At 40.7% G+C, this 27856-nt stretch overlaps 2 protein-coding genes across 4 annotated transcripts; one reads left to right on the forward strand and one right to left on the reverse strand.

The window, feature by feature from the left end:
* Positions 1-785: 785 nt before the first annotated feature.
* MBLAC2 (metallo-beta-lactamase domain containing 2) lies at positions 786-8968 on the reverse strand. The gene is made up of 2 exons (XM_065046527.1): positions 8455-8968; positions 786-4343 (listed from the first exon to the last, which is right to left on the reverse strand). The coding sequence occupies exons 1-2, from the start codon at positions 8897-8899 to the stop codon at positions 3958-3960; spliced, it is 831 nt and encodes a 276-aa protein (XP_064902599.1). The 5' UTR covers positions 8900-8968; the 3' UTR covers positions 786-3957.
* POLR3G (RNA polymerase III subunit G) lies at positions 8893-27072 on the forward strand. Of its 3 annotated transcripts, none has more exons than XM_021291093.2 (9): positions 8893-9032; positions 11317-11533; positions 13630-13758; positions 15786-15915; positions 19949-20005; positions 20408-20458; positions 23866-23936; positions 24789-24917; positions 25374-27072. In XM_021291093.2, exons 3-9 carry the CDS (start codon positions 13639-13641, stop codon positions 25458-25460), a joined length of 645 nt encoding a protein of 214 aa, XP_021146768.1. In that variant the 5' UTR covers positions 8893-9032; positions 11317-11533; positions 13630-13638; the 3' UTR covers positions 25461-27072. The 3 variants fall into 3 exon arrangements, with proteins under 3 accessions (XP_021146768.1, XP_021146767.1, XP_021146770.1); XM_021291092.2 differs by having other exon boundaries at positions 8956-9069; XM_021291095.2 differs by having other exon boundaries at positions 8956-9069; positions 13633-13758.
* Positions 27073-27856: the final 784 nt, after the last annotated feature.

Below are 27856 nucleotides of genomic sequence, written 5' to 3' on the forward strand. Positions count from 1 at the left end.
ACAGAGAAGGGGTTTGTACGTCTTTTATTTGACCCAGAGTGGAAGTTGTGTGTTGCCACATTTTATAAATTCAGATCTGAGGTGTCTGACTTTACCAGAAGTTGCCTTGTTCCTAGAAGTGTAATGGGGAATCACTGATTAACAGTTGTACATCACTTTGAAGTGATGACACCTGATCAGCTACATTATTTCTGATTGTCGGGTTAAATGATAAAAGACTCCTCTGCATCATTGAAATGGACAGAAGAACAAGTCTGGGTGGGACACCCCAAAATCTTAATCTAAGAAGTGAAGCCTCCCAGCTGGCTGCTCCCAGGCTTTTTATTCTTTAGATAAAACCAATGTTGTAATATTTTTAAATTATTTTCATTTAATTGCTGCATTTCCCTCACAATTACTTCACGATTCATTCATTCCTCTCATAAAATTATCTTCTTTCTATCTATATTTGCCTTCAAGTGCTGTCCTCATCATCCCATAAAATTCAAAATTAAACAAGGTAAATGAGTTTTGCAAATAAGATTTGTGCTAGTATGCAAAGAGATTGACTTGAAAACTGCACCGTGACACTGGAAACCCTGGGAGAAAGACAAATGCATTGTATTAACTGAACATCCACACAGCCCTGAAGTCCAGTTGTCTGGAAGGAAGCATATCTTCATCTTTAAATAAATAGGTGCATTACACCTTCTTCACTGCTAGCCACCTCTAAAGATTTTACACTCCATTTAGAATGAAAAAGTGCTTAATGAATGAAAAAGTATCTTAAAAAATTACGACTGGACTGCATAGCATTATAACTTTTTTATTATTATCTATGATAAAATTATTTTTTATGTGTAAATGTTGTTTAACATCACAAAAGTCTTGACAGGTTACAGAGCAAAACTCCCCATCTGACTTTTTTGTCATATCCCCAGTCTAGTGAAAATTGCATTAACACACATTTAGATTTTACAGATCAATCAACACAGTACTAAATGCTCAAGATGTTGCAATATTTAAACTTACAATTAAATATTTAACCCAAGAAGTGTTAAAGGGACACTGCCAAACTCTTATGACTAAAACTTGGTAATTCTTAACAAAAATAGAGACAGTTCTTTATACTTACTTAGTAGTGAATTTCTTATAATATAAAAATAATTTAGAGACCCTCAAAAACTACTTCCAACTGGACTGTAGCAGCAGTTGACTAACAAGCCCTGTTTTGGGCAATGTTCATGTAAAGCTTACTTCTGAACTACGAAGTTATTCCTTAGGTTTTGGTGAAGGCAAAAAACCAAACCAAAACAAACAAAAAAACGCCAAACAGGCAATTGCTGTTATCTACATACACTTAACAGACTTAAGCATGGCTTAATAGGGCATTTTGATGGAGATCTGGGTATTTAAGGATTTTGTAGCTGATACTGAGCATAGATTTAAACACAAGTGATGGAGGATATCTTTCCTTATGAATTGGCCTGTGAGTCTTCTCCTTAGGAGCTCTGTTTTCACAATCCAGTACAATCTGGCTAAAGGGCTTATAATATTGGATTAAACAAACTGATAGTGGTATGACACAAAATGCTAATTCGATGCGATCTCACTCTCCTAACAAACAATTGCAAAATTTTAGTAACTGGCCTACGTACCAGCAGGCTTTGAGACAGATGAGGTCTCTCTGTCCACACTGCTGCATGTGGTTATCACCAGCGCTCCCACAGCCTTCGTAAAAGCGTAGAGCAAGATTACCACTGGTATGACACCACAGGTGGCTAATTTGAAGGAGTCCAATCAATTACTGTTAGGTAACCACCTCTTCACTTGGACAACTGGTGTAAGATTCAATGCTATGTATTTCTTGAACCATTCAGACTTTACCTGCTTGCCACCTCAGATCTGTGATTGCCCGTTGTGAACCTCTGGCTATTGAGAACAGTGTCTGGACTGCTACGTAAATAAGAAAAAGAAACAGCAGCATGCGTCAGCAGGCTGAAAAGGAAAATCACACCCTGGAGTTTGTTCACTGGAGGGCTTTTTTGGATTTCCAGGCTAAACTTCTGTGTTTCTTCCTCTTGGCCAACTGAGGCCAAGACAAAAAGCTCCTAGGTTTGTTTATGACAGAAGTCGACCCACTGATCAAACACTCCCAATGTAATACAGATATACTTGGATTCCTCCAAAAGAGAGACTACAATCCGAGTGATAACAAGTCTTTCAAGTGCTGCACTGCTACACCTCTCCTGCCCACTTAACGTTTTTCTCCAGCTAGCGCAAACAAGAACTAGGCACATCACAACTTATCAGGACAAATCGTGGTGAGGAATATACTCAAGATACTAAAGGCAGGAGTGCAGTGAGCTGTGAAAGGAGAAAAGCATTACATAAGATATTCTCTTCTGTAATCTGTAGACAGAGATGTTTTTTTTCTCCAGAATTTACACCTGTGAAGAAGGCTACCAATTCCACTACCCTACTCCTTAGAAAGAGCCCATATTTTGGACTCCCTTTTTGTTGTGTATGATAAGAGGGGGGAAAAAAGCTTCCCCATAAGGTGAAAGCCAAACAAATGCAGTTAAACTCTACTAAAATTTGTGAAAACATTGGCACTCTTTTTAGGAAAGTATGTATGTCTATATACAAAAATAACATCAGACAGTGTCCTTTTAAAAGGTTATCTATAAATACTGTTAGAATAATTACACAAACTTTCACCATTTCAACAGCTTTTAAATATCACACGTTCAACTTTCATAAGCAAGTTACAACATCATTTAGCATTTCTCAATGTATTCAACTTTTTTTTGAAACAGAGCCAAATGCAATGCACTTTTCATAAAAACCATACACACCAAACACTTCATAGACAAACGGTAAGCAGTTCAAGTTACATTCACTTTGCGGGAACACATGCATCGGCTGTTTAATCCAGCAGCTGCAGCAGGACAAAGTAATGTTAAAACCTCCATCCTCCCACTACCACAGACCATTAACAACCAACTTATCATCCAGTCACATAAAAATAGTCTTAAACACAAGTAAAACCTTTAGGTAGCCTGGTTCTCCCAAATTTAGAGAACGTGCTCTGTAAATAAAATTTATTTAACGAGCTCAGCAAAAACACCAAACACATCAAGCAAGGGCTCAGTCTGCCTTGTACAGACTACTCCAACACTTTAATTAATTAGTGCACACATTCTCTTAATTTCTAACTCTCATGCCCATAAGAACACTTCCCCAGCTGACGGTGAGAGGGCTCATTCTTGTTCCCGTCAGGCACAAACTCCTCAACATTCAGTCTGCTGCTCAATGCAAATCAAAACCTTTTTGGTAAGCTGATGTACATGTTATCTTCCAGCTTGGAAGTTTGTTCGATAGCATTTCCATATATTAGTAGATTGTAAAGAAACTGCCACACAGCTACCTTGCAAAGATGCAGGTGATGATGGCTGCAGCAGGTGACAATGGCTGCAGAATGTCCCTCACCTCTTTCTGCCCACCAAGTCCTGCACAGGTGCTGTTCTTGCTTTGACCTAATGGTGCTGCTCCCAGCACACACCTGGGCTTAGCACGAGCTGTCTTAGGCCAAAACCTGAGCAGGAGTGGAGTGAAGAGTCACAAACCTAGTGCTACATTAACAAGGTTTCAGGCACGAATGTAAAAGCTCTCATTTGGGCATATATGCATCTCTCAGAATCATAACAAAAATAAACCAATATATTTCCACCACAACACATGTGCAAACATGCCCTGAAAAATAAGCAAGAAAAATGGTAGCTTCAGCTGAAGCTACTAGCTTACATATTTTTTACAAAAATAGGAATAAAGTAGGCAAAAATAGGTGAAAATTTCTGCAGCTCATCTGCATCAATTTGCCAGCTCTTGACAAACAAGTACCGCTTTTGCTTGCATCAACGCTTTCACAAGCCATTTGGGTTTTCAGCAGGGAACAGATCACCCAAAATGTGGTCACTAAGAAGTGCCTCTGGAATTTGTAAGGTGAAGCACTATGCTTGCAATGGATTTCATGGCACAAGTAGAAACCTTGTGACAAACTCCAGCTTGTGAAATGTAGTTGGAAGCTAACCAATACAGCCTTTCTGCCCCAAATATGTTGAAGTGCCCTGGCAGTACCTTCTCCACGAGGCCTCTGTCCACCAACTCCATGAGGCGCCGGCAGCTTGCAACGTAGTCGCTTATTCTGCTGTAGGGAAGCCAGTCAATCATGGATCCATCGTACACCACGTCTCCGCTGAACAAAATCTTCCGGTCTTTGTCGTGCAAGCAAATGCTGCCTCTGGAGTGACCAGGCATGTGCATGACGGTAAGCTGTCGGTCTCCAAGGCTGATCACATCCCCTGCAAACAAATGTGTTACAGGAAAACATATGCATTTATCATGTATGTTAAACACCACAAAGAATATGACCTACCCATACTGTGAGAGTTTATACATGCTATATATGCACGACAATGGGAGTGGGATGTTCACTTTCTTGGTGAATGCATCTGAAAGATACACTTGACATTAGGGTATTTTCCAATGATAGTTAACACAGGCTTGGGCTCTAGTAACTGGATCTATTCCCACCCTAACAAACTAAACAATGTGTAAAGAAATGTGACAGAGAAAATAAAACAGGAAACAAACAGAACACATCTAAGTTGGGTCTCCTTTGAAAGTTTACCAAGTGAGTGTTTCACAATTTATTATAATTTTACCCTCAATTCACATAGAATTCCACTGCCGTTCGTTTTGAAAGGCAAAATGACAGAACACGGAGGAGAACCAAGACTGGCCTCCACACAGTTTCTTCATCTCATTCAATCAGAAATACAAACCCAGAACTTTCTTAACATTTGGTCATTTTTGCCAGCTGGAATGGGGTTGCCTTTTCACTGTACTGGCCACTGACCTGGTACTTCCTGCGGAAAGTCAGTCTAGGGATGGAGAACAGGCCAAGTAAGCCTGCTGTTGATTTTAAACTGTAATTCCAGCTTAATTATAAACCATCTATTTGCAGGTGGTAAATATGTGAACTTCAGGGCTTTATAGGGAAAGATGACCAACGTATAAGCAACCTTCTCAGAAGTACTTGCTTAACAACTATATGAAACAGTTCTAAAAGAAACAGCACCCAGCACCATTGTACAGTGGTACTTGCGTTTCAAGTTCCAAGGAGAACAAGAAAAAACTTAACCAAACCTCTACTGTATTATAAATCTGAAAGTTAGAGATCTCAGGCCAGAGACAGGCATGCCATAAGTTTAGTCAAGAGTCAGCAAGCCTAAAGCAATTTAACTCTTGGAAGGCAGACCTCTTGTGACAGGACCTTTGGTATCCACCTGAAAACGATTACAGGAAATGCCAAAAGAGCATCTGGAAGTCACAAAAAAAACTAACATCTGACCATGTTGCACCTAACAGAGATATGGATCCCTACATTTGGAGAAGCAGGTAGTTCCAAAATTACCAAAGAGAATTTTGAGCCAAATTCTCTTTCAGGGAAGTGTTGGGAAGCCTTGGCAGGAGAAAGAAACAGACCTGACTATTGAGAAGATTGTGCAATGAATGGTGAATGAAACTACAGTGGAGATAGTGAACTTAACGGAGGAAAGTGTTTCAGTGGGTGTCAAACTGCTCTGGCACTGAAAAGAATATAAAGATACAGAGTACGGCATAAAAAAAATAAAGAAGACATGTACAGAATTTAAGAAAAATTCTTAAAATTATGAAGCTGAAGAGACAGGTGAAGGGAACTGTGAGTCTTACAAGACACAAGTGACTAGGAAAACACTAAATTATAAGGCACACTACAAGTAAATGCTATTTTAGCTAGAAGGGCCAAAATGAAAGAAGCTTGAAAGACCTGGTAAGGTTAAGGTAATGCAAAACCTAAACAAATTAAGCAAACAATGTTTAAGTAAAAGCTGCAGCTTTGGACTGTAGCAGAATATTGCCCCTGCCCCATTCTGTATTTTCAGCATTACTGGGTATCCTCACCCCACAGCAATGGCCCACACACGGAAATGAGACGCCAGTTAAATGCCAGATCAGATCTCTGAAATCTTCAGTCAGTTCAGTTCTGCTTTTCCAAGCACCTATGTGGGACCATAGAATAGTCTGGGTTGGAAGGGACCTTCCCAGCTCCCCCAGTGCCCCCCCTGCCATGAGCAGGGACATCTTCACCAGCTCAGGGTGCTCAGAGCCCCGTCCAGCCTGACCTGGGATGTCTCCAGGGATGGTTCATCCACCACCTCTCTGGCCAACCTGGGACAGGCTCTCACCACCCTTAGGAACAACTATTTCTTCCTCATGTCCAGTCTGAATCTCCCTCCTTTAGTTTAAACCATCACCCCTTGTCCTATTGATGAAAAGTTAAAAAGACAAGTATTTCACAACACAGGCCTTTGAGCAAGTTCAATCAGAGGAGACAGCAGAGCTGTCTGGAACAAAGAGAGAAGGAAACAGACCCTGAGGTGGAGACTCAAGGAAACCCCGCTCCATCATGAGCTGGTGGTATTTCTATACCACTGGATTTGCTCAGCTTGCGCCGTAAATTTAAAACATGCTGCACCCTGGGGACGGGTATAATCAGAACCAACAGGAATGAGGTTGACCAAGTGTAACCGTGAAAAGTGCTGATAACTCTTGCCCAGGATGTATAAATGTTAACTGTGTGATAGCCAGTGTGCTAGCTTTGGGGAGGTATCACCTAGCACCCACCTCTGCACACACATGAAATAAATATCCCCACTCTGTGTGCTGTTCTGCTTTTTGCACACCGGGTAAAAGAACCCTGATTTTTGGGGCAACACTATCACAACAGCCTCTGCTAAAAAGTCTGTCCCCAACTTTATTATCAGCCCCTTTTAAGTATGGAAAGGCTGCAACAAGGTCTCCCCGGAGCCTTCTCTTCTGCAGGCTCAACACCCCAATTCTCTCAGCCTGTCCTCTCACATCTAAAACAGCCAAGAAGAAAACAAGTCCCCTGCAAAAGGTGTCATCTGCCTGTCAGACATCCACCCTTTAACTTCTGCTACACCCTACTGAACAATTAGGCTATTTGTTGCCAAAATAACCCAGCCATTGTTGCCTATGAGAGACTAAGTGGAATTTTTTTACCTGTAACAAGCCACTTCTGTAAAAGTTACGTTTATGTACATTCTGTAAAACAAAATCCTAATTCTTGGCAGTACATATTTCAATAAATTGCTTTGTTCTTTACATCGCTATGCCTTGATAGTTTATAAATAATACAGGTCACCAGATGCCAGAACTGACTGACATGACGACACACTGTTAGAAGCCCAAGGCTAAACCCAGGGTGCTATATTAGTCAGTCACTCAAAGTACTGCTGAGCGATTCTAAGGAAAAACAAAAAAATCCTGTATCAACAGGGAAACAGATCAGACAAGCCCAGGGCATTTTTACGTGTTTCTCAGTCCCTGTCAATACTTCCAAAACTGGCAGAAAACAGAATTTAACTCACTATATATCTGTTTTGTCCCATCTTGCGACCCCCTACCATCTTTACCCTTCCCCTAGTTACTGCTGATTCAATACTTCTTGGCAATCATCCTGCTTGTTAATTCTTTTTGTGGCAGGATGTTCTTCTCCTATCCATTTTTACAGTTTCTCTTGCAGGATTTATTGGTCACTAAAACCCCAAGTTTCTCATTTGTCTTCCTGTTGTGTTCTTAAAGGAAGTCGCACTTTACTTATGAATGTATAGCAAGTTTTTCTACACAATATAAATCCTTAAAGGCTAAACATAACATCAAACTTTCTAAGAATTGAGCCACCACATTGGGGATGGCTTGTAGATTACAAAAAGTGGGTTGCAGAAGTGAATATAAGTGAAAAAACACCGTTAAAAGGAGCCCCGTGAAAAGTGCTGATAACATTTATACATCGTGGGCAAGAGTTAACTGTGTGATAGCCAGTGTGCTAGCTTTGGGGAGGTACCACCTAGCACACACATGAAATAAATATCCCCACTCTGTGTGCTGTTCTGCTTTTTGCACACCGCGTAAAAGAACCCTGATTTTTGGGGCAACACTATCACAACAGCCTCTGCTAAAAGGTGTGTCCCCAACTTTATTATCAGCCCCTTTTAAGTATGGAAAGGCTGCAACAAGGTCTCCCCGGAGCCTTCTCTTCTGCAGGCTCAACACCCCAATTCTCTCAGCCTGTCCTCTCACATCTAAAACAGCCAAGAAGAAAACAAGTCCTCTGCAAAAGGTGTCATCTGCCTGTCAGACATCCACCCTTTAACTTCTGCTACGAAGTGAAAAAACACCGTTTAAAAGGAGACCCGTAAAGCCACACGAAAACAGAGGCAAGGCGTTACTCCGCGACACAGAACTCAAAACAATTATATATATACATATATTTTAAATCGCTTCAGCCCAGGCATTCACACAAACAGTAATTTCAGTGTGGAGCACAGCCCGGGCCGCCCTTACCCTCCTGCAGCAGCCGGGTGGGCCGCACGGGCGGGACGCGGAACTGTCGCGCCCGCCAGCCGGGTCGCGGCTGTCGCGACACCTCCCGGTCCGACAGCCAAGTGACGGCCTCGTAGTTATCGCCCCGCAGCAGCGCCGCCGCCTCGGCACTGTGCACCGCCACCTCCTCGAAGTGCTGCAGCCCGCCTGAGTGGTCGAAGTGGACGTGGGTGGCCACGGCCATGAGCGGCCGCGGTCCGGCCCCGTCGGCCGGCGCCAGCAGCCCGGCGGCCCGCAGGTAGTCGGGGAGGCTGCGCAGCCCCAGCCCCGCGTCGATCACCACGTCCCGCTGCGAGCCCCGCACCAGCCAGATGTTGGCCCGGTTGCTCGATTCGTAGAAACGCTCTTGGATCCAGAAAATGCCGTCGCCCAGGGGCTTGTGAGCGAACCACTCCAGCGCAGACATGGCCCGGGCTGCCACTCCGGAGACGACGAGCCGCCCACCCGCTGCACGGCGCCGCGGCGGGCGGGGCGGACATAGGCCCGGCCCACTGCGGCAGCTGCGGGGGGGACGGCGAGCGAGGGAGCCCTGAGGGCGGGTGAGGGAGCGCTGAAGGGGGGATCACTGAGGGACAGGTGAGGGAACTTTGAGGGGAGCCCTGAGGGCGGGTGAGGGAGCGCTGAGGGGAGCCTTGAGGGGCGGGTGAGGGAACTTTGAGGGGAGCCCTGAGGGGCGGGTGAAGGAGCTTTGAGGGGAGCCCTGAGGGGCGGGTGAGTGAGTCGTGAAAGCGGGGATCTCTGAGGGGCGGGTGAGGGAGCTCTGAGGGCAGCCCTGGGGGCTGGGTGAGGGAGCCCTGGGGGGAATAGGGGACCTATAGGTCAGGACCTATAACCTCAGAGTACCTGAGGGACGTCCTGAAGGGCGGGTGAAGGAGCCCTGAGAGGTGGGTGAGGGGACCCCTGAGGAGTGGGATCCCTGAGGGCTGGGTGAGGGAACCCTGAAAGAAGCCCTGAGGGGCAGGTGAGGGAGCTATGAGGGGAGCCCTGAGGGGTGGGTGATGGACCCTGAGAGGTGGGTGAGGGAGCCCCAAGGGGAGGGGATCTCTGAGGGGCGGGTTAAGGAGCTCTGAGGCGAGCCCTAAGGGCTGGGTGAGGGAGCCCTGAGGGGAATAGGGAACCTATAGGTCAGGACCTATAGCCTCAGGATACATAAGGGGCATCCTGAAGGGAAGGTGAAGGAGCCCTGAGGGCAGGTGAGGGAGCCCTGAGCGGGGTGGGGATCGCTGACAGGTGCCCTGAGGTGCGGGAGAGGGATCCTTGAAAGGAGCCGTGAGGGCTGGGTGAGGGAGCCCTGGGGGGAATAGGGGACCTATAGGTGAGGACCTATAACCTCAGGGTACCTGAGGGGCATCCTGAAGGGTGGGTAAGGGAGCCCTGAGTGATGGGTGAGGGAGCCCTGGGGGGAATAGGGGACCTCTGCAGGGAAGGATACCTGAGGGGCGTCCTGAAGGGCAGGTGAAGGAGCCCTGAGGGGTCGGTGTGTGGACCCCTGAGGGGAGGGACCCCTGAAGGGAGGGATCCCTGAAAGGAGCCCTGAGGGGAGGGACCCCTGAAGGGCAGGTGAGGAAGCCTTGAGGGGACCAGGGGGTCTCAGCCGCTTCGTGAGAGGGTGGGTTTGGGGGTGGGAATGAAGCCCCCATTCTCTGTCGTGACAGGGCTGGGCGGTGCCAGGCAGGCCGCCGGGATCTGTCTACTGAGCAGGGAGTAAAGAGTGGGGAGCAGAGCAGGGGGACCCTCCGGGGTGTTGGCAGCTCAGGGCGGGGGTGGCGGTGCAGCTAGAGGGGAGAGGGAGGAGCCCAGGGGATGTTTGACCACGGCGGGCATCAAAATAAACACAAAATCTCAGTGCTGGGGAAGGGGCTGGAGCACAACTGTGATGGGAGCGGCTGAAGGACCTGGGGGGTTCAGCCTGAAGAACAGGAGCTGAGGAGAGACCTTCTGATCTCTGAACGGCCTGAAGGGAGGTTGGAACATGGAGGGGTATTGGCCTCATTTCCCAAGTTACAAATGATAGGACCAGAGAAAACGGCCTCAGGTTGCACCAGGGGAGGTTGAGGTTGGATCTTGGGTTCTCCTTGCCATCTACTCTGCCCTGGTGAGACCACACCTGGAATATTGTGTCCAGTTCTGGGCCCCACAGTTCCAGCAGGACAGGGAACTGCTGGAGAGAGTCCAGCGCAGGGCAACAAAGATGATTAAGGGAGTGGAGCATCTCCCTTATGAGGAAAGGCTGAGGGAGTTGGGGCTCTTTAGTTTGAAGAATAGGAGGCTGAGGTATGACCTTATTAAGGGTTATAAATATGTAAAGGGTGTCATGAAGATGGAGCCAGGCTCTTCTCAGTGACAGCCAATGGTAGGAAAAGGGGGTAGTGGGTTCAAACTGGAACACAAGACGTTGCACTTAAATTTGAGAAGAAACTTCTTTTCAATGAGTGTAACAGACACTGGACCAAGCTGCCCAAGGAGGTTGTGGAGTCTCCTACTCTGGAGGCATTCAAGACCTGCCTGGACATCTTCCTGTGTAGCCTCATCTGTGTGTTCCTGCTCCAGCAGGGGTATTGGACTAGGTGATGTTTTAAGGTCCCTTCCAATCCCTGACATTCTGTGATTCTGTGAATTTCTGCCCAGAAAGGGCTGTGGGGCATTGGAACAGGCTGCCCAGGGCAATGGTGGAGTCACCATCCCAAGAGGGGTTGAACAGATCGAGATGAGGTTCTTAGGGACATGGTTCAGTGCCAATGTTAAACTAATGGTTGGACTCGATGATCTCGAGGGTCTTTTCCAACCAAAATGATTCTCTGATTGTGTGATTTTAAATTTCAGTCCTTTATCTGCTCTTCCCTTCCACTGATTTCACCTGCGTCTGAAAATCAAGGATCTGAACACAATCAAGAGTTTTCTGAGGAAGAGACACACAAGAACCTCCTCACACCGATCACTGTCTCACCTCCAGTGCAGCCAGCAGGGACCACATTTCCACAGGCGGTTCCATCCCCAAGACTGCTGCAGCCTTTGCCTGACTGACTGCCTGAGCAACAGCGTATGTAGTTTCAAAAGAATTGTAAAAGCTAAATTCTGAAATTCACCATCACATTTGTACTGTAAATGGCGCAGAAACTATCCATAAACACAAAAATGCATCCAGCTGCTCTATTGGGCATCCCTTGTGGCAGCTAAAACACTAGTTGTCCTGGCAACTTTGTCATGTCTGGTGACTTAGTTGTACAACTCAACTTCTCCTTCGTGATTTCTCTGGTCATCTCTCACTTTCTGATGTCAGTAGACATAAACCTTCTAAGCCAGTATGCTTGAAAAAATAATGAGTTTCAGTAAAACCGTGGAGTTGAAACACCACTAATTTGAAATCTTGTTGCTGCTCATCAGACTAATGTGCTATTTCAAGAGAATCTTACTGAGAGTAAATATTGAAGCAGCATTTATAATATGGAGATTTATATTAACTATATTTAATGCAAATAATGTGTCTCTCCTTCCTAGCTGGACATCTCCCTAACTTTTTTCCTTCTAGTTTTAGTTCCCTTTTTTCACATCTAGATAAAATAATTGCTCATGTTTGGGGCTTTACAGTATCTTTTATCTTTCTTCATTCTGCCAGACTCACATCTTGCTTTTCATCTTGTTTTTTTTAATCTTGTTTTCAAATGAGTTTTCTTTTTCTTTTTTTTTTTTCTTTTTTTTTTCTTAGTTTAGTTTACTTTAGTTTGTTTGTTTATTTCCAGTTAATTTAATAGTCAGGCTTAGCTTTTGCTTTGTTGTCTTTCTTAAAATGATTTATTCAGGTCTCCCTGCTTATTTTTAGACAGTTTTCTGTGCTGATGAGTGATGTGGCAATATGTAATGTGATTTTGTTTTATCCAAGCAGAGCTTATTTGTGTTGAAGACAATAAGTAGGAAAATACTTGCATCAACCCGTTTCTCTCTGGCATTTAATAGAAAGGCTGTTGCTTCAATGTAGTGGAATCATAAAAGATTGTAATCTCAAGAATGCATTTCTTTGCTCCTTTATAATAATTCTCCTCTGAATTCTGTGTTACTTTAGACAAGTGTAGGTATTGTGCTGCTTTTTATTTCCTGTTTGAACTAATTATCCCACCCGCACACTAATGGTGGGAATAGATGTGATGATTCAGGTATAGCGGTAAGTCTGCAGCACACACATCCTTTCCAAGCAGGGTGCAATACCATAACCTTGCAATTATTGTCAAACAGAATATGAGATTTCTGGGCTGGGACCTTGAATGTAATTTTATGTGATTTGGGGAGTGCACAGAAGCACATTGCATCAGCCGGCCTTCTCTTGGGTCCCATTTTTTGACATCTTCCTCTGCAAAAAATGTGTTTCACACATCTTGCTTTGCTTGCTGACGCATGGGTCATACAGTCTTGAGATGAAGAGTGGCCTAACAGTGAAGGCGGTGAGATGTTACTGAAAGTGTAGTTTCGTAGGTTGTTTTTCTTTATCCTTAGTGAAATATTTTAGCGAGAAACAACCTCCTTTTATCCACAGTTAGCTTGTAGACATCCTGGAGTCCTTTGATGTGTTTACTTTGAGCCTTTTTGCTTTTGTCTCTTTATCAGTACCCAAAACTATTTATAAATATAAAGAAAAAAAAAAATAAAAAATGAAGGGACAAAGAAGCCACAAGTGAAAAACACAATCTGCATTTTGAAGAATAATTAAGAAACTGCAAAATGTGTTCACCAAAAGTTCAGGGTCCTTGAACGATTTTGGTTGGTTTGTTTGTGGGTTTTTTGTGTGTTTTTGTTTTGTTTTTTTTTTTTCTCCTTATCTTGTTTCTGGTTCTTCTACTCCGATTGAACTCAACTCAGAGTATCTCAGGTTTAGAAGAAGGAAGTTTAAAATTCCTAGGTTAGGAGGTCATTTCAGGCTGGCAGAAATGAGGGAATGCATTTGATTTTTAGGCATGTACCAAATTTACAGTATGTGGAAGATCCGAAGGTGGGCATTAAAAATGGCTTGCAATTTAAAATTATCTTTGAGAGTGGTTTTAACATCATTGCAATCTTTGTTGGACATTTATTTTACAGGTAGTATATGCATGCATTTGATATATGTAGTAAAAATAAATCTTTAAAACTCAGTAATGTTTTCAGTAGTTGCGGATGGCCGGGTCAGGTCGAGGAAGAGGACGTGCTGCCTTTACCTTCGACATTGGGGCTATTGGCTTTTCTAAAGGTGCAGCTTTACCCGATGTCGTCTGTCAGCCTCCACCGCCATTCCCTGTAAGTACAGCAGGTCTCTGAGAGAGCACTCTCTGTATTCAGGTACAGTGTATTCACTCTTATGTTTGAGTAATGTAATTAAATATATGAACAACCCTAAACACTTCAGGACAGTTCTGAACTATTTAATATAAATAGTTGTGTGGGTTTTTATTATCACTTCCTGTCCTTTTGCCAACTCTTGTATCCCATATTTAACTAGATAGCTTGCAAGGTGTTCGTTCATTAAGTCCTCATCATGAATAACAGAAAAACTGGATATCTGAATTGGTTTGAAATGAAGCTATGCTTGTTTTTGAAGCTGTGAATAGATTTGCTGATTTTAGAAATTTACTGTTGATGCAAACATAAGATATGATCATCTTGTACCTCAGAAGCCAACATTTGAAAATAATTTGCATATAACTGAAAGATATTTTATGTAATTAAGGAAACTGAGCTGAGATTTGACTTTGGGATGTATTTAAAAACTTACGGGGAAGAAAGAGCACTTTCTGACCGTGTTTTGCTGTGCAGGGAAGCTTCAACAATTTTGAGGTGGAAAAATAGTCTTACAACATTGAAGTGTTATATAAGAGAACTTCCCAGTTATGTCAGGATTTGATCCAGGTGCATGATTTTTTTTTCTCAATCTCACGTGTTACAATGCAGACAGAACTTGCAAGTTTGGCATGTAATTGGTGCTGTGCTGAGATTTCTCTGGATAATTACTTCATCCATGGTTTTAACTTACCGAACCAGATGTTATATATCCTCTTAGTCCACTTTTACAATTAGGTTGCATGATTTCATTGGTACAAAGCCATTTGTAACTATTCCTAATGTGAATGTTGCACTGTGCTTGATAGAAGGAGGACACTGAATTCTGTGTGAACTACAGCTTCTGCAGCTACAGTCGGTGGTGGAGCAGCCTTGTAGGAGAATTACTAGCCCTGGTATATCTAATGTATACAGTGAAAAAGTTAAAGATGCTTTCTTCCTCCTGTGAAAAAATTTTTAGAACTAAGTTAAACTTCTAGTGCCATTCAAAAAAAATCACAGTTAACCCATAACGAGGATAAATAAAAATTTCCGGAGTTACGTTTAGTGATTGGGCAGTAACCAAAAATGTATTACAGATGTTGACTGACTTGGAGTGAAATTATTTTAAGCAGTGAATTGTTGCCATTGCATATTTCTAATAGGCACATTGTGAGTTTTTACAAATTTCTTGTAAATGCAATTAGAAACCTAATTAAGGAGCATCAGCTTACCATCAGCAACATTAGTGATATGAAGTGTTGGGCAGCTAGCAAATACAGTTGGAAGCAGTAAACTCCTTTCATGATCCAGCTTTGGGACTTGTGAGGGCACTTTGTGCTCTGCAACCGACTGCTCAGATATTGATTGCGCACCAACATCCATTCTGTAATTCTGTCTCTGGCTCTGGTTTTCTGTATATTTTAAAAACTGTTTTCACTTATTTATCTTTCCCATTTTCAAGATTCATAGTTAGAAAAAAATAAATCAAACTTTAACAATTAATTTGAATTCAATTGACAGGAACTAAATTGTGTGAGGGCCTCGCGCTACCTGGTTGTATGACAACACAGCTTGTGTCTGTGACAATAGTCACGGAAAGGGTGTCCATGTTATTCAGAGTAATCATACTTAATGTAGTTAAAACACTGTTCAGAAAAAGGTTAAGACCAGTGCTACCCTGAACAGAGAAACAATGGTTTCTGAGTAAGCCAGACTGGTATGAAAGACTGCTTTTAGCAATTAAGAGCTTAATGTGACTCTGAATGACTAATTCACCATTTTAATAATTGTCTTTTCTTGATTTCTTTATACATTTTTGCAGAAAGACACAGCAAGGTTCAGTTGTAAACATAGTCATGCATGTCAGAATGCAAAATACTTGTGAAGTAGCATAATGCATAGTTGCACTCTTCCATGATTAGCTGTGTTTATTGGAGCTTTTATTAGTGTTCCTGTATGTTCGATGGATATTAAGACCTCATAAATAATAAACATAATTTGTACAGAGTACAGACAATAAGCCAGTGCCTCTGAAAACAGGAGAAGATGAAGATTACATGTTGGCCTTAAAACAAGATCTTAGAGGAACTATGAAAAGAATGCCTTATTTTTTGGCAGTAGAAGAAGATTGTGAAGGTTTGTTTGTGTGCTTTTTATTTTTATTTGTATCTTCAGTAGATATTATTCCGTGAAGGATGATGTAGTGAAATGCATGTGTGGAAGATGTGTTTTGTACTGATAATGAGGAATAAAAATTGGCAGCTGAAGATAACAGGTAATTTTTCTGCTTTTACTGTAGTTGTAGGTTACACCTACAAGTGCTGTAACTGGAAAGCAACTACTGTGTGAAAAAAGAGGTATCAAATATCTATGCCATTTGATATACACTAAGAAACTCTTATACCAACTATATGCAGTCCTTTCAATTATATGCTAACAAATACAAGCAAAATAGATATTTCTGCATGTTAGAATACCCTGAAATTTTTGCATTGATTGGAGCAAATAAATACATAGTAAATACCATTGTTGAAATTTAGCTTGCATTTTAATTCTGTAAAGACATACTTAAAATAATCAAGCTTGACATTCTAAAAGGTACTAGTTTCCACTCCCCTCCCCTCTCCACTTAACTCAATTAAGGAAGGATCAGTAACTATTAATGGCAAAACACCTGAAATATGAAGATAGAGCTGAGTGATTTACTAAGGTTTACATCAGAAGCAGAGCTAGGTGAAAAGTCAAAGCTTGATCATATTCTCCTTAACCTAAGAATGTCTTTTGCTTACATGTAATTAAAAAATAACAGCTTTGTTATTGTTTGATAACCATAAACGCTCTGCTGTACTTGACATGCAGAAAACTGAGCTACTGGGAAAGAAGGGGAGCAGTGTAGGAAGGTTTTAATGTCTGTTTACCTTGCTGTGGGGTTGCTGTAAATCTAGCAGTCACATGAGGTTATTACTGTGAGGAGTACTTCTTATTGTTTGTGATTTTTGCCAAGTGCTATCATCCTCCTGAGTGCTTGTTCTGAATAGTATAAATAAGAAATACAACATTTTAGGAAATGCTACATGTGTCAGTCCCAGTCAGTGCAACAGGCAGTCACTAAAAAGCTTTATAAAAATGTTTCAGAAATCCAAAGTGGCAAAACACTGCATAATCTTTTCCTTGCTATCTTGTGCTGATTTTGGATAATGGGAGCTGACTTGAACTCAAAAACATGAGGTTGTATTTCCAGCATAAATCCATCCAAATATTTTCTGACTGAATATTCATGATGCTGATACAATGCAGGTACATAGTCCAATCCCCTCTGAATTTTTAGTAATTTTTGTTCATGGTGTAGTGGTGAATTCTAGAGGTTTTTGAGACTGCGTGCATTTTTTTATTAGGCTTTGAATGTAACACTGATTAACACACCTTATTGATTGTCCACTTGTTGTAAAGCACCGTTTAAAATGGAGCAGCACTCTGCAGTGTAAGCGGCAAATACGCTGCTGAACAGACATTGTGGCTCACAAAAAGCAGAGTATTTCCTCCAACTTGCAGCAGGAGCAGCTGGCAGCTGTCAAGCAGGACAAGCTTACAGCCCAGGTTGGACGCTGACGCTGTGGCCAGGTAAAACCTTGGTTATGAGGCAAGGAGAACGGATCTGATCTTCATTTCTACATCCCTTTGTGGTGGTAGAAGAGTTTCAAATGGCTCTTTTATCACATCTCCTCTTTCATCTTCTGAGTAAACAAATTTCAGTCTCTTTGGATTCTTGTCTCAGCAGAGGCTTGCCATGCTCTTGATCTTTGTCAGGCTTGAAGTTTGCTGTTTCCGTTCAAGGCACAAAAAAGGAAATGGCTCTGCCTGAGAGTGGGTCAGGGTTATTTCCAAGGAACCAGTCACTTTATGGGAACATGTTCTCTCTCCTTTCCAACTTCACCTCACGTGATCGTTCTTGGTGTTCACCTCAAAATCGCCTTTGTTTCTGCAGCCTTCTTTCTGAGTTGGAGTGATCTCTCTCTGTTGCTGAGTGTGTTTCTTAAAAGAACTTCCAGCTTTGAAGACTGTTTTTCTACAAAAACTGGCAGTTGCAGGGAAAGCGGGCAGACAGCCACTTGATAGACTCAAATAATGCTTCCCATGTTCTCATCATCTCCTTAAGGGTAAATTGGTAAGTTGAGGTAACTTTTTCTGGACCTTTAGTTGTACAAAAGTGCCTAATCTGAGGGGTGGGGTATAATTACGTCAGTGGTACTCTGGAGTTTAAAAAGCTTGCTTTCATCTCAGTCACAGTATGCAGTTGTCTCTGGGCCTGCCTTATGTGGCAGAAGTGGCCTGGCTTTAAGAAAATCCCTTTCTTCACCTGCAGGTAGATTACTTTTAACTGATCTTTTCTGTTTTCTGGTTTACAACCATTTTCTCCCCTTTATTTCATCAAAACATGTGTCAAGCGGGGGGACTGTGTGCAAGAACTTCTCAAATTGGCTTTGCTACAAGAACAAATGGATTGTTCTAAATCCTCAGCACAGCATCTGTGAGCCAAATGGTCCTTTGAAGTGTGAGAAGGGAAACATTTTAATTAGTTAGGACATAGCTAGCTATCTTTCTTTCATTAATCAGGTAGTAAATGAAAGCCACATCTAATACTACCTGGGAATTCTGATGCATTAGTGTGCCATACAGAGCAGATTTTCATCATTCATTTCAACACTCACTTTGAGTGAGTAGCAGGCAAATTCTAGAGTAAGTTTTCTGTTTTCCTCACTTCATAAGCTATGAATCGTTCATATTTTTCCTGTAGGTCAATATGCTGTGACTGGGTGATTGTCACCTTGGCAGTGGTTTGTAATTAATTCATTAACTGTGAGTGGCGAGAGCCAGTTAGACATATTTTTTTACTGTTGACATCAGCAAATAGTTCTTCCCTGAATTGCCTTGAGCTGAACTCAAAACTACTAGTTTCTTTCCCTTTCTGTGCCGACAGTTTCCTACAGCATCTGTGAAGGCCACCTGCATTAAATGCCTCTTGAGACACTCAATATAAATGCAAGCTTTGTGTTGCACAGTTTTAAGTAGGTCTTCCGCTTGTCCTCTTAGCATAACTAAGTTTGAAACGGAGCTTGATTTTTGATGTCTTTCTTCCCCTTCCTTCTCTCTGGTGGGTATGTTAGAAGTGACTATAAAGGTCACAGTCTCTCTTTGTTACCATTTTTTGTGCAATACTCACAAAAATTATCCATGTTTGGTTAATGAGTTATTAGTGCAATCAGAATCAGTAACTTTGCATCGAGTGAATTTTGCTGTTGGGCATGGTACTTTGGTAAGAAAAAACGGAACCGATTTAAAAACTCTTAAGTTTTGATATTGCTTTTGTCACTGGAGATTGTACAAGGAAGTTTTTTTTGGATGTACTTTCACTATATAACTATTTCATTATTTACAATGCGCTTCTCAGTTTAGTTCTTATGCCTGGAAAGAGGTTAAGTGAACTAAAATATGTTGCTGCTGCTTTGGACACATATCAGTTACGCTGTGAAATTTTGCCATTGCAGAAGTCCTTAAAGTCTTGGGAGCTGATCAGTCTGAGACGTGGCTTTCTGAGACCCGGGAATTCTAGATAACTCTTTTTGATTAGCACTGTGGTGATAAATGTCACTGGGTTGTTTTGTAGCAAAGGTTTGTGAAACTGTTGAGGAGTAGTAAAGTTGGCATGCATTTCATGTTTAAGCATTGTTTCCCTGACTATATCTGCATTTTCTGTTTTTATACTTTCCAAGGATAGAAGTATAAATGATAACAGTTTTCGAGTTTTGTGTTTGGTTTGCTTACTTGTTTGTTTGTTTGGGGGAGGGGAATGGGGAGGAATGTGTTGATAGAAGTGTGTTGATTGAAATGAGATACCCCAAAAATGCAAAGCAATATTTGGTGGGTTTGCTTTTTTGGGGGGATATAAAATCCAGGTCTTGTAAGTACTTAGCAAATTATTAATCCTGTGAATTAGCATAAGAACTGCTCAAAGCAGTGGCATTAAACTGTTCAACAACAGCCCAAGGAAGTATTCAATGTGGGATAAAAAAATACACAGTATGTTTAGTTATAGAAAAATACAAGGACAGTTTCTGGATTGCCTTTTTAATTAACTGAATTTGATAACTCTTTGTATCCTTCTCTATAGCAATTGAGAGGTACAGTAAAAAGTACAGTGAAAAGAAGCATGCAGTGTGGACCCCAGGTAATATCTGAGATTATCAAAGGCTAATTCTTTATTAACCTGTGAAGTGTTTTGTTCTTTTAAATGTTTGATTCATTATTTTTCAAGCAATAAAAAAGTATGCAAATCCTTAGCAAGTCATGTAGTCCTTGCTTTCAGTGTTTTCAGATCGAGGCCAAGTATTGTTTTGTCAAAAAAAAAAGTCAATTGTTGTAATTGTTGTTAAGTGGGTGAAATGCCATTCCTCACTCTAGTTCCTCAATTTAAAGTGCATCTAGAATTCAGTAAAACTGTTGTGTGGTAAAACTCTGAGGAAGTAGAATCAAGCACAACAGAGGCTCCTGCCTTTCCTTGGTGGGTGGCAGGAGGAGGATTACTGCTCTAAATCATCATTCATATATATTAAAGCTATTTTCTGTACAGATTGGAGAAGACTCCCAAGAGAGATGAAGCCAAGGAAGAAGACCAAGAAAGGTAGGTTATATATTTTTAAGGAGTGTTCAGTACATACTAGTTCAGTGATAGAAGAAATACTGCAGCTAGTTAGGGAAAATAAATGGTGGAAATGTTAATTAGTCTGAATAATTAGGGCTTTAGGCAGACTTTTTGTAAATAATTTACTAGTCTGCCTGTCTTTGTGGCTTTTGCCTTGCTTCTGTAGGATGTTTTAACTTACTGGAGCATATTTATCTTCCTTTCCTGCTTCCTTCCCTGATGTACCATATTAACATATGAGATATGTAACAGTGAAAGATTAAAAAAAATGCAAAACTTTTTGTTTTGAAAGCTTATATCTTTAATCAACACTCACCCTTCTATTCAATGAATAGCTAGCTCTTCAGATTTCCTTTTGCCTTGGGTTTCTCAATTATCTTATTCATGATTTGGTTGAATTTTGCATTTTTCAAGCCTTTTATGTGTGATTTAATGTAGTTTTTTTTTCTATTTTCCATGGGTTTATTTTTTTCTTTATTTTCAGCTTTCTTCTGCAGAGTTGTGAACCAGATTCTTCAACAGCAGTTAGAGCTGGTATTGGTTGTTCTTACAGGAAAAAAAACTTTTTTTATTACACAGTATCATATGTGTATTTGTTTTTAAAAGTGTCTCCTAGTATGCATGATTGTTATTTTCGGTTCTCTGTAGAAGTCTGTTGCTCTGTTGATGTGAAATGACACTTGGCCTCCTGTATCTGTCTATGTATAGTCGTTTACTTTATTGTTCTCTTTGTCAAAGTCCTTCATGTATCATTTTTCAGTTCAAGGATAAAATAGAAAAAGAAAAGGCAATGTGCAGTAGTCATGGATACTGGCTCAGCTGAAAGCTTTGTTCCTTTTAAGAGTGTAATAGAGAAGCACGGTACTAAAGGTAGACTGCAAGATTCAACTGAAAATTAAAGACTTATTTGCAAAATCTCTAAAGAATAAATGAGTACATACCTCATTTTTTTCCTTAAAAAAAAACAAAAAAACAAAAACAAAGCAAAGAACAAACTGCATTGGCTTTTATGAGCCTAGATGCAATTATTACCTCCCCAAGATCCAATTAAATTTATTATTTCTTGTTACAATAATTTGATTATTATAAACAAGAAAGAATCACTGCTCACTGTGCAGAATTTTTCCTTCCTTTTGTCCCAGTTTCTCTATTTGCTCTTAAAAGTATATTTTCTTACTTAGTTTTAATAACAAAGATCAGCTGATCTCAGAATTTGATTTTATTTTTAAAAAAATACATTTTTCTAAAAGCAAAAATTGTGGATGTAGGAGGTTTTGGGGCAATCCTGATGACACAGAGGCCCCACAAAAGTCTTATGACTCAGGTTTGTAAATAGCTGATCAGTGAAACATTAGCCCTTCCGGTATGTATCTTTGTTGTATTTTGACAACAGCCATCTTAGTGATGCTTTTTAACTGGGCAGGGCAAAGGCGAGGCAGTTTAGAGAATCTGCACCAAAACTGAAACACACTTCCCACCACTCTCCCTTTGCAGATTGCAGGAGTGTTTTGGGAATCCCTACGCAGTTAAATCTACAGGGATGGCTGCATTTTTACACACCTCTCCCTCCTCCTTCCTGTTTTCCGTGAATGTTTTAACCCAAGACCTGACCACCTGCCCTCCTAGTGACAAAACTTGGGGTGGAATTCCACATCTCCCCCACACTTAACCTGGGCTGTGGAACACAGTGTCCTAAATACCAGCACTGCCTGCCAAAAAAAGCCCCAACATTGACTAGGTCCAGCTCTTGTAGGTCAGCTATATGCATATGTATATAGCAATCAGATGTATGCATTTAAGCCCAAACACTGTGAGAACAGGTATTTGAAAAGATTAGATTGTATTCCATTGCACCTCTAATCTACATGGATCTAAAGGGCTATTGTGCTTCAAGTTCTACTGACGATGGGTCAGTGTCTCTAATTTTATAAGCTCCGGAGAGGCCCAGCATTTAAGGAAAGATCTTGCATGTTTGTTTTCATTTCCAGGCTGTTCTATAGGCATTATCTCTCAAAGTCTGCAGGGGTTTCTGCAAACATGGTAATTGTGAATCTCACTTTCCACTTACTTTCATTGAAAGCCTGCTTCATTCTGGATGTGTTTGCTTTGACGCTGTTCATATGTTATTACAGAGCCGCTTGACTTCCTTCAGCTCTGTGCAGTGCTTTAGTCACATAGTCTACCCTATATCACAAACCTAGGCTAAGCACTGAAATGAAAATGTTATTTATGACAAATGCTTTTGACAAAATATGGTTGTCTTCTTAACAGCTCTTAGTGTTCTGCTTCCTTAGGTATTAGGCCAGATAAAATGTATAACCATATTGGGACACTCTCTGCTCCAGAAAGGATATCCCCTCCATCATTGAATAAATTTTTCTTTCTGATACCACTTAGTACAGTCTAGCATAAAAAAGATATAAGTTACTTAAGCTAGCTTGTGTGAAGCTGCCTTGTCCATCTGCAGCCATGTAGCTACACCAATATTGCACTTTACGCAGGCAGTTTTACCCTGCTGAGAAGAGCTAATCCGTGTTAGGTACAGCCCTGTGTTGTAAGTTTTATGTGGTTGTGCCGAATATAGCAGGAGAGACAAAAGACAGTTATGTTGTGGAAACGGGATGGCTCACAAAGTTCTCTAAATGCTGCAACATCTGTGTCTCTCTGGAACGTTTTTGTTTCTCCTCATCTACTGGTGAAATTGCACTCCTGCTCATCTTAGTTTAGGGTGCTGCAATTCAGGTAGCTCTTCCTGGGCTGCATGAATGCTATTTTTGACCTTCACTCCACCAAATAGTTAAGTAGCATAATGGGGTTTGATTGTAGAGAGTAACTTGATAAGGATGATGTTTGTGAGTCAAGGGAGCAGGTGGAAATATGCCCTGTGGACTCATTAGACAAGAGCCACTTGTCCAAAAGCCACGTAGCTGCAGTAACCACACCTGCTGTGTTGGAGATAATAAACTGCTGTCTGCCTTTTTTTAGCTATCTGACACACCCAGCTGTCATTAATGTGCTGCATAAATTAGTAACACTAGTGAAGTTTTATCTTTCAAGATGATAAAAACCAAAAACTCAGATTTTGTTCTAGTTTCTTAACATATTTTGAGCATGTAGGTGAAAAGTATTTTGTGAAGCTGCATGTCATACTTTGACCAAACCTTTGGTTAACTGTCTGTTCAAAGTGAATTTCAGACCCTGTAGGCATCACTTACATAAGTCAAACATTTACGCCTCCATGAATGATGTAGCTCAAAGTCTAAGGTAATTTTAATACAGAAAATATTGTGTTTCCATGGCATACTCAAGATATAAGCTCTTAAGAGCAAGTAAAACCATATGTTCTTCCATATTAAAAATAAAAACACTGATGTATTTTATTTCAGCAGGTGCAAAACCAAAAAAGGCAAAAAGCTCTGAGCCTAAAAGTAATCTGGATGTGTTGAAAAAAATTGAGGTAAGATGTGCCTACTCTTCCTAAATTGTACATTAGAAATTGCTGAAGGAAAATTAAACCTTTTGTATGTTTTTTTGCCACAAATGGCCTTTTTTCTAGCCTTGTCTTGTGACTCTGACAGACAACTGTTCTGCAATGTGCTAGCACAAGGAAGAAGATAATGATAGAGCCTGGCTGTGGGGAAACTGTTTTCTTTGCTCCTGTTTGAACACAACGACCAATTGTTCTTAACTAAGTAGTGATGTAGTCTCACTGTGAACAGCAAAACTACTAGTAGAGCTTATTGGAGGAGAAATTGGTGCCAGAGCTTTTTAATCTATTGCTGTTTTGCCAGTCTGCTGGTGTTGCAAATTAAGCAGTTTAATAAGTTGAGAGGGAAGAAACATACACAAAGATAAACTTAGGAGGAAAGTGACCTCAGGTTTGGAGGCAACTACCCACCATGTGGGAATGGGAAGTTAAAAGGTGAAACAGTGTTGTATTTTTGTGGGTGATCCATCAGTTCACTGCAGGTACATTATTATATACAGTATGTGGTATTGCTCTATCAAGTATGACATATCTACCTGTCAGGAATTCCAACAGTGGATGGTAGAGAGAAATAATCATCTCAGTTTATTACACAAGACATACTTTTGGACTTCAAGTTTGATGGCTAATGCTTGATCAAATAAAGCCCTTATGAAGTTGTCATGCTTCACATCATATTTTAAATATTGACAAAAAACATTTGCACAGTATCGTTATGTGAGTTGTCTTGCCGTTAAATGCAGCATAATGCTTTAGTAGCATGGAGGATATGCTGTTGCTTTAACACGGGATTACCGTGTAAAGGAGATTGCCTTGTGACAGGAGCTGGAGAAGAAGGACGATGAAGAAGAAAAATCTGAAGATGAGAAAGACAAAACGAAAGACAAAGAAGGTGAAGATGATGACGAAGCAGAAGAACCAGAGGAATATGATGAAGAGGAGCATGAAGAGGTAGGAAGTTAGTTTTCCTATTTACACAAAGTCAGATTGTACTCATTGGGTAGTGTTTTGGCTGCCAACCAAAGAAGCGTCCCTAGCTTTTCTGACACTGAGGGGCTGTTGTACTGCATTAGTTTTTCTTGTTGCGCTACAATGTGTTGTAGTTCATTTAAGTGGGTGTTTTAGGCTTGTTACTACCAAAGAGCTTTGAAAAAAGATCTCTTAAGCAGGAATGTGTCCTGCCAGAACCAATACATGCAATCATTAATTTTCATCATTGAAAAAGTGATGCCTCTTCTTTTCATAGATAATAGAACTTCATGACAATATTTTCCTTCTTTCCCAGAAAATAAGGAAGGGAAAGCTCCTATTACTGTTTCAAAACGTAGGTGCAGTTTAAAGCATGTTTCCTTCATAAATTGTCTCCTCCACAAATACAGTGATAGATTTTTGTTTTGTTTTGTTTAGGAAAATGACTACATTTCTTCATATTTTGAAGATGGAGATGACTTCGGTGCTGGCAGTGATGACAATATGGATGAAGCAACATATTAGCTATTGCTGCTAGGTCTACACTGCTCAAGCCTTACACTACTTGAAGTAGAATTCCGGAGGTAGGCCGAGTATCAACAGAACTAATGCTTTAGCTCTGTTGGTTTTAAGTATACTCTCCAAAGAAAAGGTTAAGCAATTGTTATTGATTGTACTATGCTGTAAAACAGGATATGGGATCCTTTGTTTTGTTCTTTTGCCAAATGTTTTGTGGACACTCACCTTTCTAAGGTTCTCTGGAATGCCTACTGATGGAATAAGCTTATATATGCCATTGTATTGCACAGAAGAAGAATGTATGCATTTTAATCAAAATGGTGCCTAAGCATTTGCACTAGTCAGTTCTATGCTTTAGCAGTCAAATCTTGAAAATAATAGTGAAGCTCCTGGATGACTGCAGCAAAAAGAGATACGGCCTTTATGGACATAAGCTGCTCGTATTTGGCATCTGATGCCTCTGAAGTAATTTACATAACTTCTGAATTCAGGTGAGTGAAAATAATTGACCACTAAGCACTTTAATATAAACTAACTTGAAAGGACCTTAGTAAAATGGACAAACAACATAATGAGAGCATTTTGAAGAGCTATTATTCTACTTGAACTCATTTTTTTTAATATCTTTGTAAGAAGGAACTGTAATATTTAACCATGTGTTTACCATTATGAAACAGTGTAAGTAATAATTAAAGGTTAATTTCATTTAGAAAGAATATATGGTAGAATTTAAGACTGAAAAAATGTGGAACCCTTGTTTTCACCAGTGGCACAGAGATTAGTGATGAGAATTTTAGTTGTCTGAGTTTCGCTGCCTCTTAAGGTGATACTAACTTTCCTCACAGAGCTGTTGAGATGGCAGATGATGGTTATGTATTGAATTGTTAATGCATTTATTTACTTTCCTACATAACAAACAAGACCAAAACCTAACAATCAATACAAAAAACCTCAGAAACACAGGAAAATAATGTGGTGAAGTATTTTGATGCTTGAGGTTTTAATTAGGAAAACAAGGCAAGAATACTGAGAATAGCAAAACCAGGATGTTTGGAAATGTTAATTTTATTTAAGAACCAACAGCTGAAGTGTAGAAAACTTATTCCTGAGATTAGAAACTTGAGGAAATGATAGAGCATTCTCTGTGTCCCATTGTCCCTTGATGATACAAAATTTTACTGATTAGTGTTGTTATTGATCAGTGTTATTACTATTGATCAGGGTTGTTTTTTTTATTTACTTTTTTAAAGCACTTTGTTACTGATAACTAATGCTGTTATCAGATCTAATGAAAGATGAGTTTTAAAAGAAATTATTTTATCAGCAAAGGAAAGTACAGAAGTTTTTCTTGCAAGTTTGGCATTTTGTCAAGCAGTGCTTTACCTCACCGCTGACTGGAAAATAATACTGTATTATTCTATAAACTTCTGTGTGCAGTAAGAATTTGTTCCTTAAGGTGTAGCTTTCAAGTGTTCTGATAAAATTCCTATCAGATGTAAAGGAAATGAAACTAAAATGCTATGCAGGTCACACCTCAGAGGCATACCAATTTTATTTTGAAGTGTTCATAGCTATACAAATAAAGTTTAATAAACATTCTGCTGCATTGCATAGGAAACAGATTTCATCTGATCATTTTCTTCTAACATCACACGTGCCAGCAGCTGTTTCTTGAACAGGTGTGCCTGTTTCTGGCATGTGATATACAAGAGAAAACCAGAAGACATTGTGAACAAGGTAAGCATATTGAAAATTAAATGTGCTTGCCTCAAGTATAACTAGTATTATCTCCTACTAGCTGTTTCCCCCTGTGCAAGGTAAACAAGGCTCATTGCCTCTCACACAAGTAATGCAAATAGATGGCTTTTGCCAAAGACAGAACTAAGGAACCAACACTGGAAAAGTATTACTGCCGAAGTTACCATTTGGGCACAAGCTGCGCCTTGCCTGAACAGGTACAATACCTGATTTTGTAGCAGACACTAATTCTTGGGGACCAATGACTCTTCAGTCATCATACTGCTAATGGGAGAGACTGTACTGTTGAAAAATACTACTCTGGAAGAAAAAAGGTCTTTTTCAGACCTTTAAAAGCTGAACTGTGGTCACCTCTGTCCTCCAGAGGGAACTACAGAGTTTAGGATGGACCATCTAAGGCCCTCTAGTTTAACAATGGCAATTAAGGCAAATGCCTATGAACACACAGAGTTCTGCAATGATGCACCTCTGTGCAAAGGAACTTCTGAAACAAAATGAGATTGTGCTGTTCCAGCGGCACAACAGTTGCAGCTGTTTCTAAGCTGATTTTCCAGCTGCTTAGAATTTATTCCAAGACCATAACACTGATAAAACTTAGACTGCTCTTTGGGTCTCAGCAAACTTCAGGTTTCTACAGGTGTTAT

Source organism: Columba livia, chromosome Z (assembly GCF_036013475.1).
Source record: "Columba livia isolate bColLiv1 breed racing homer chromosome Z, bColLiv1.pat.W.v2, whole genome shotgun sequence".
Taxonomy (NCBI): Eukaryota; Metazoa; Chordata; class Aves; order Columbiformes; family Columbidae; genus Columba; species Columba livia.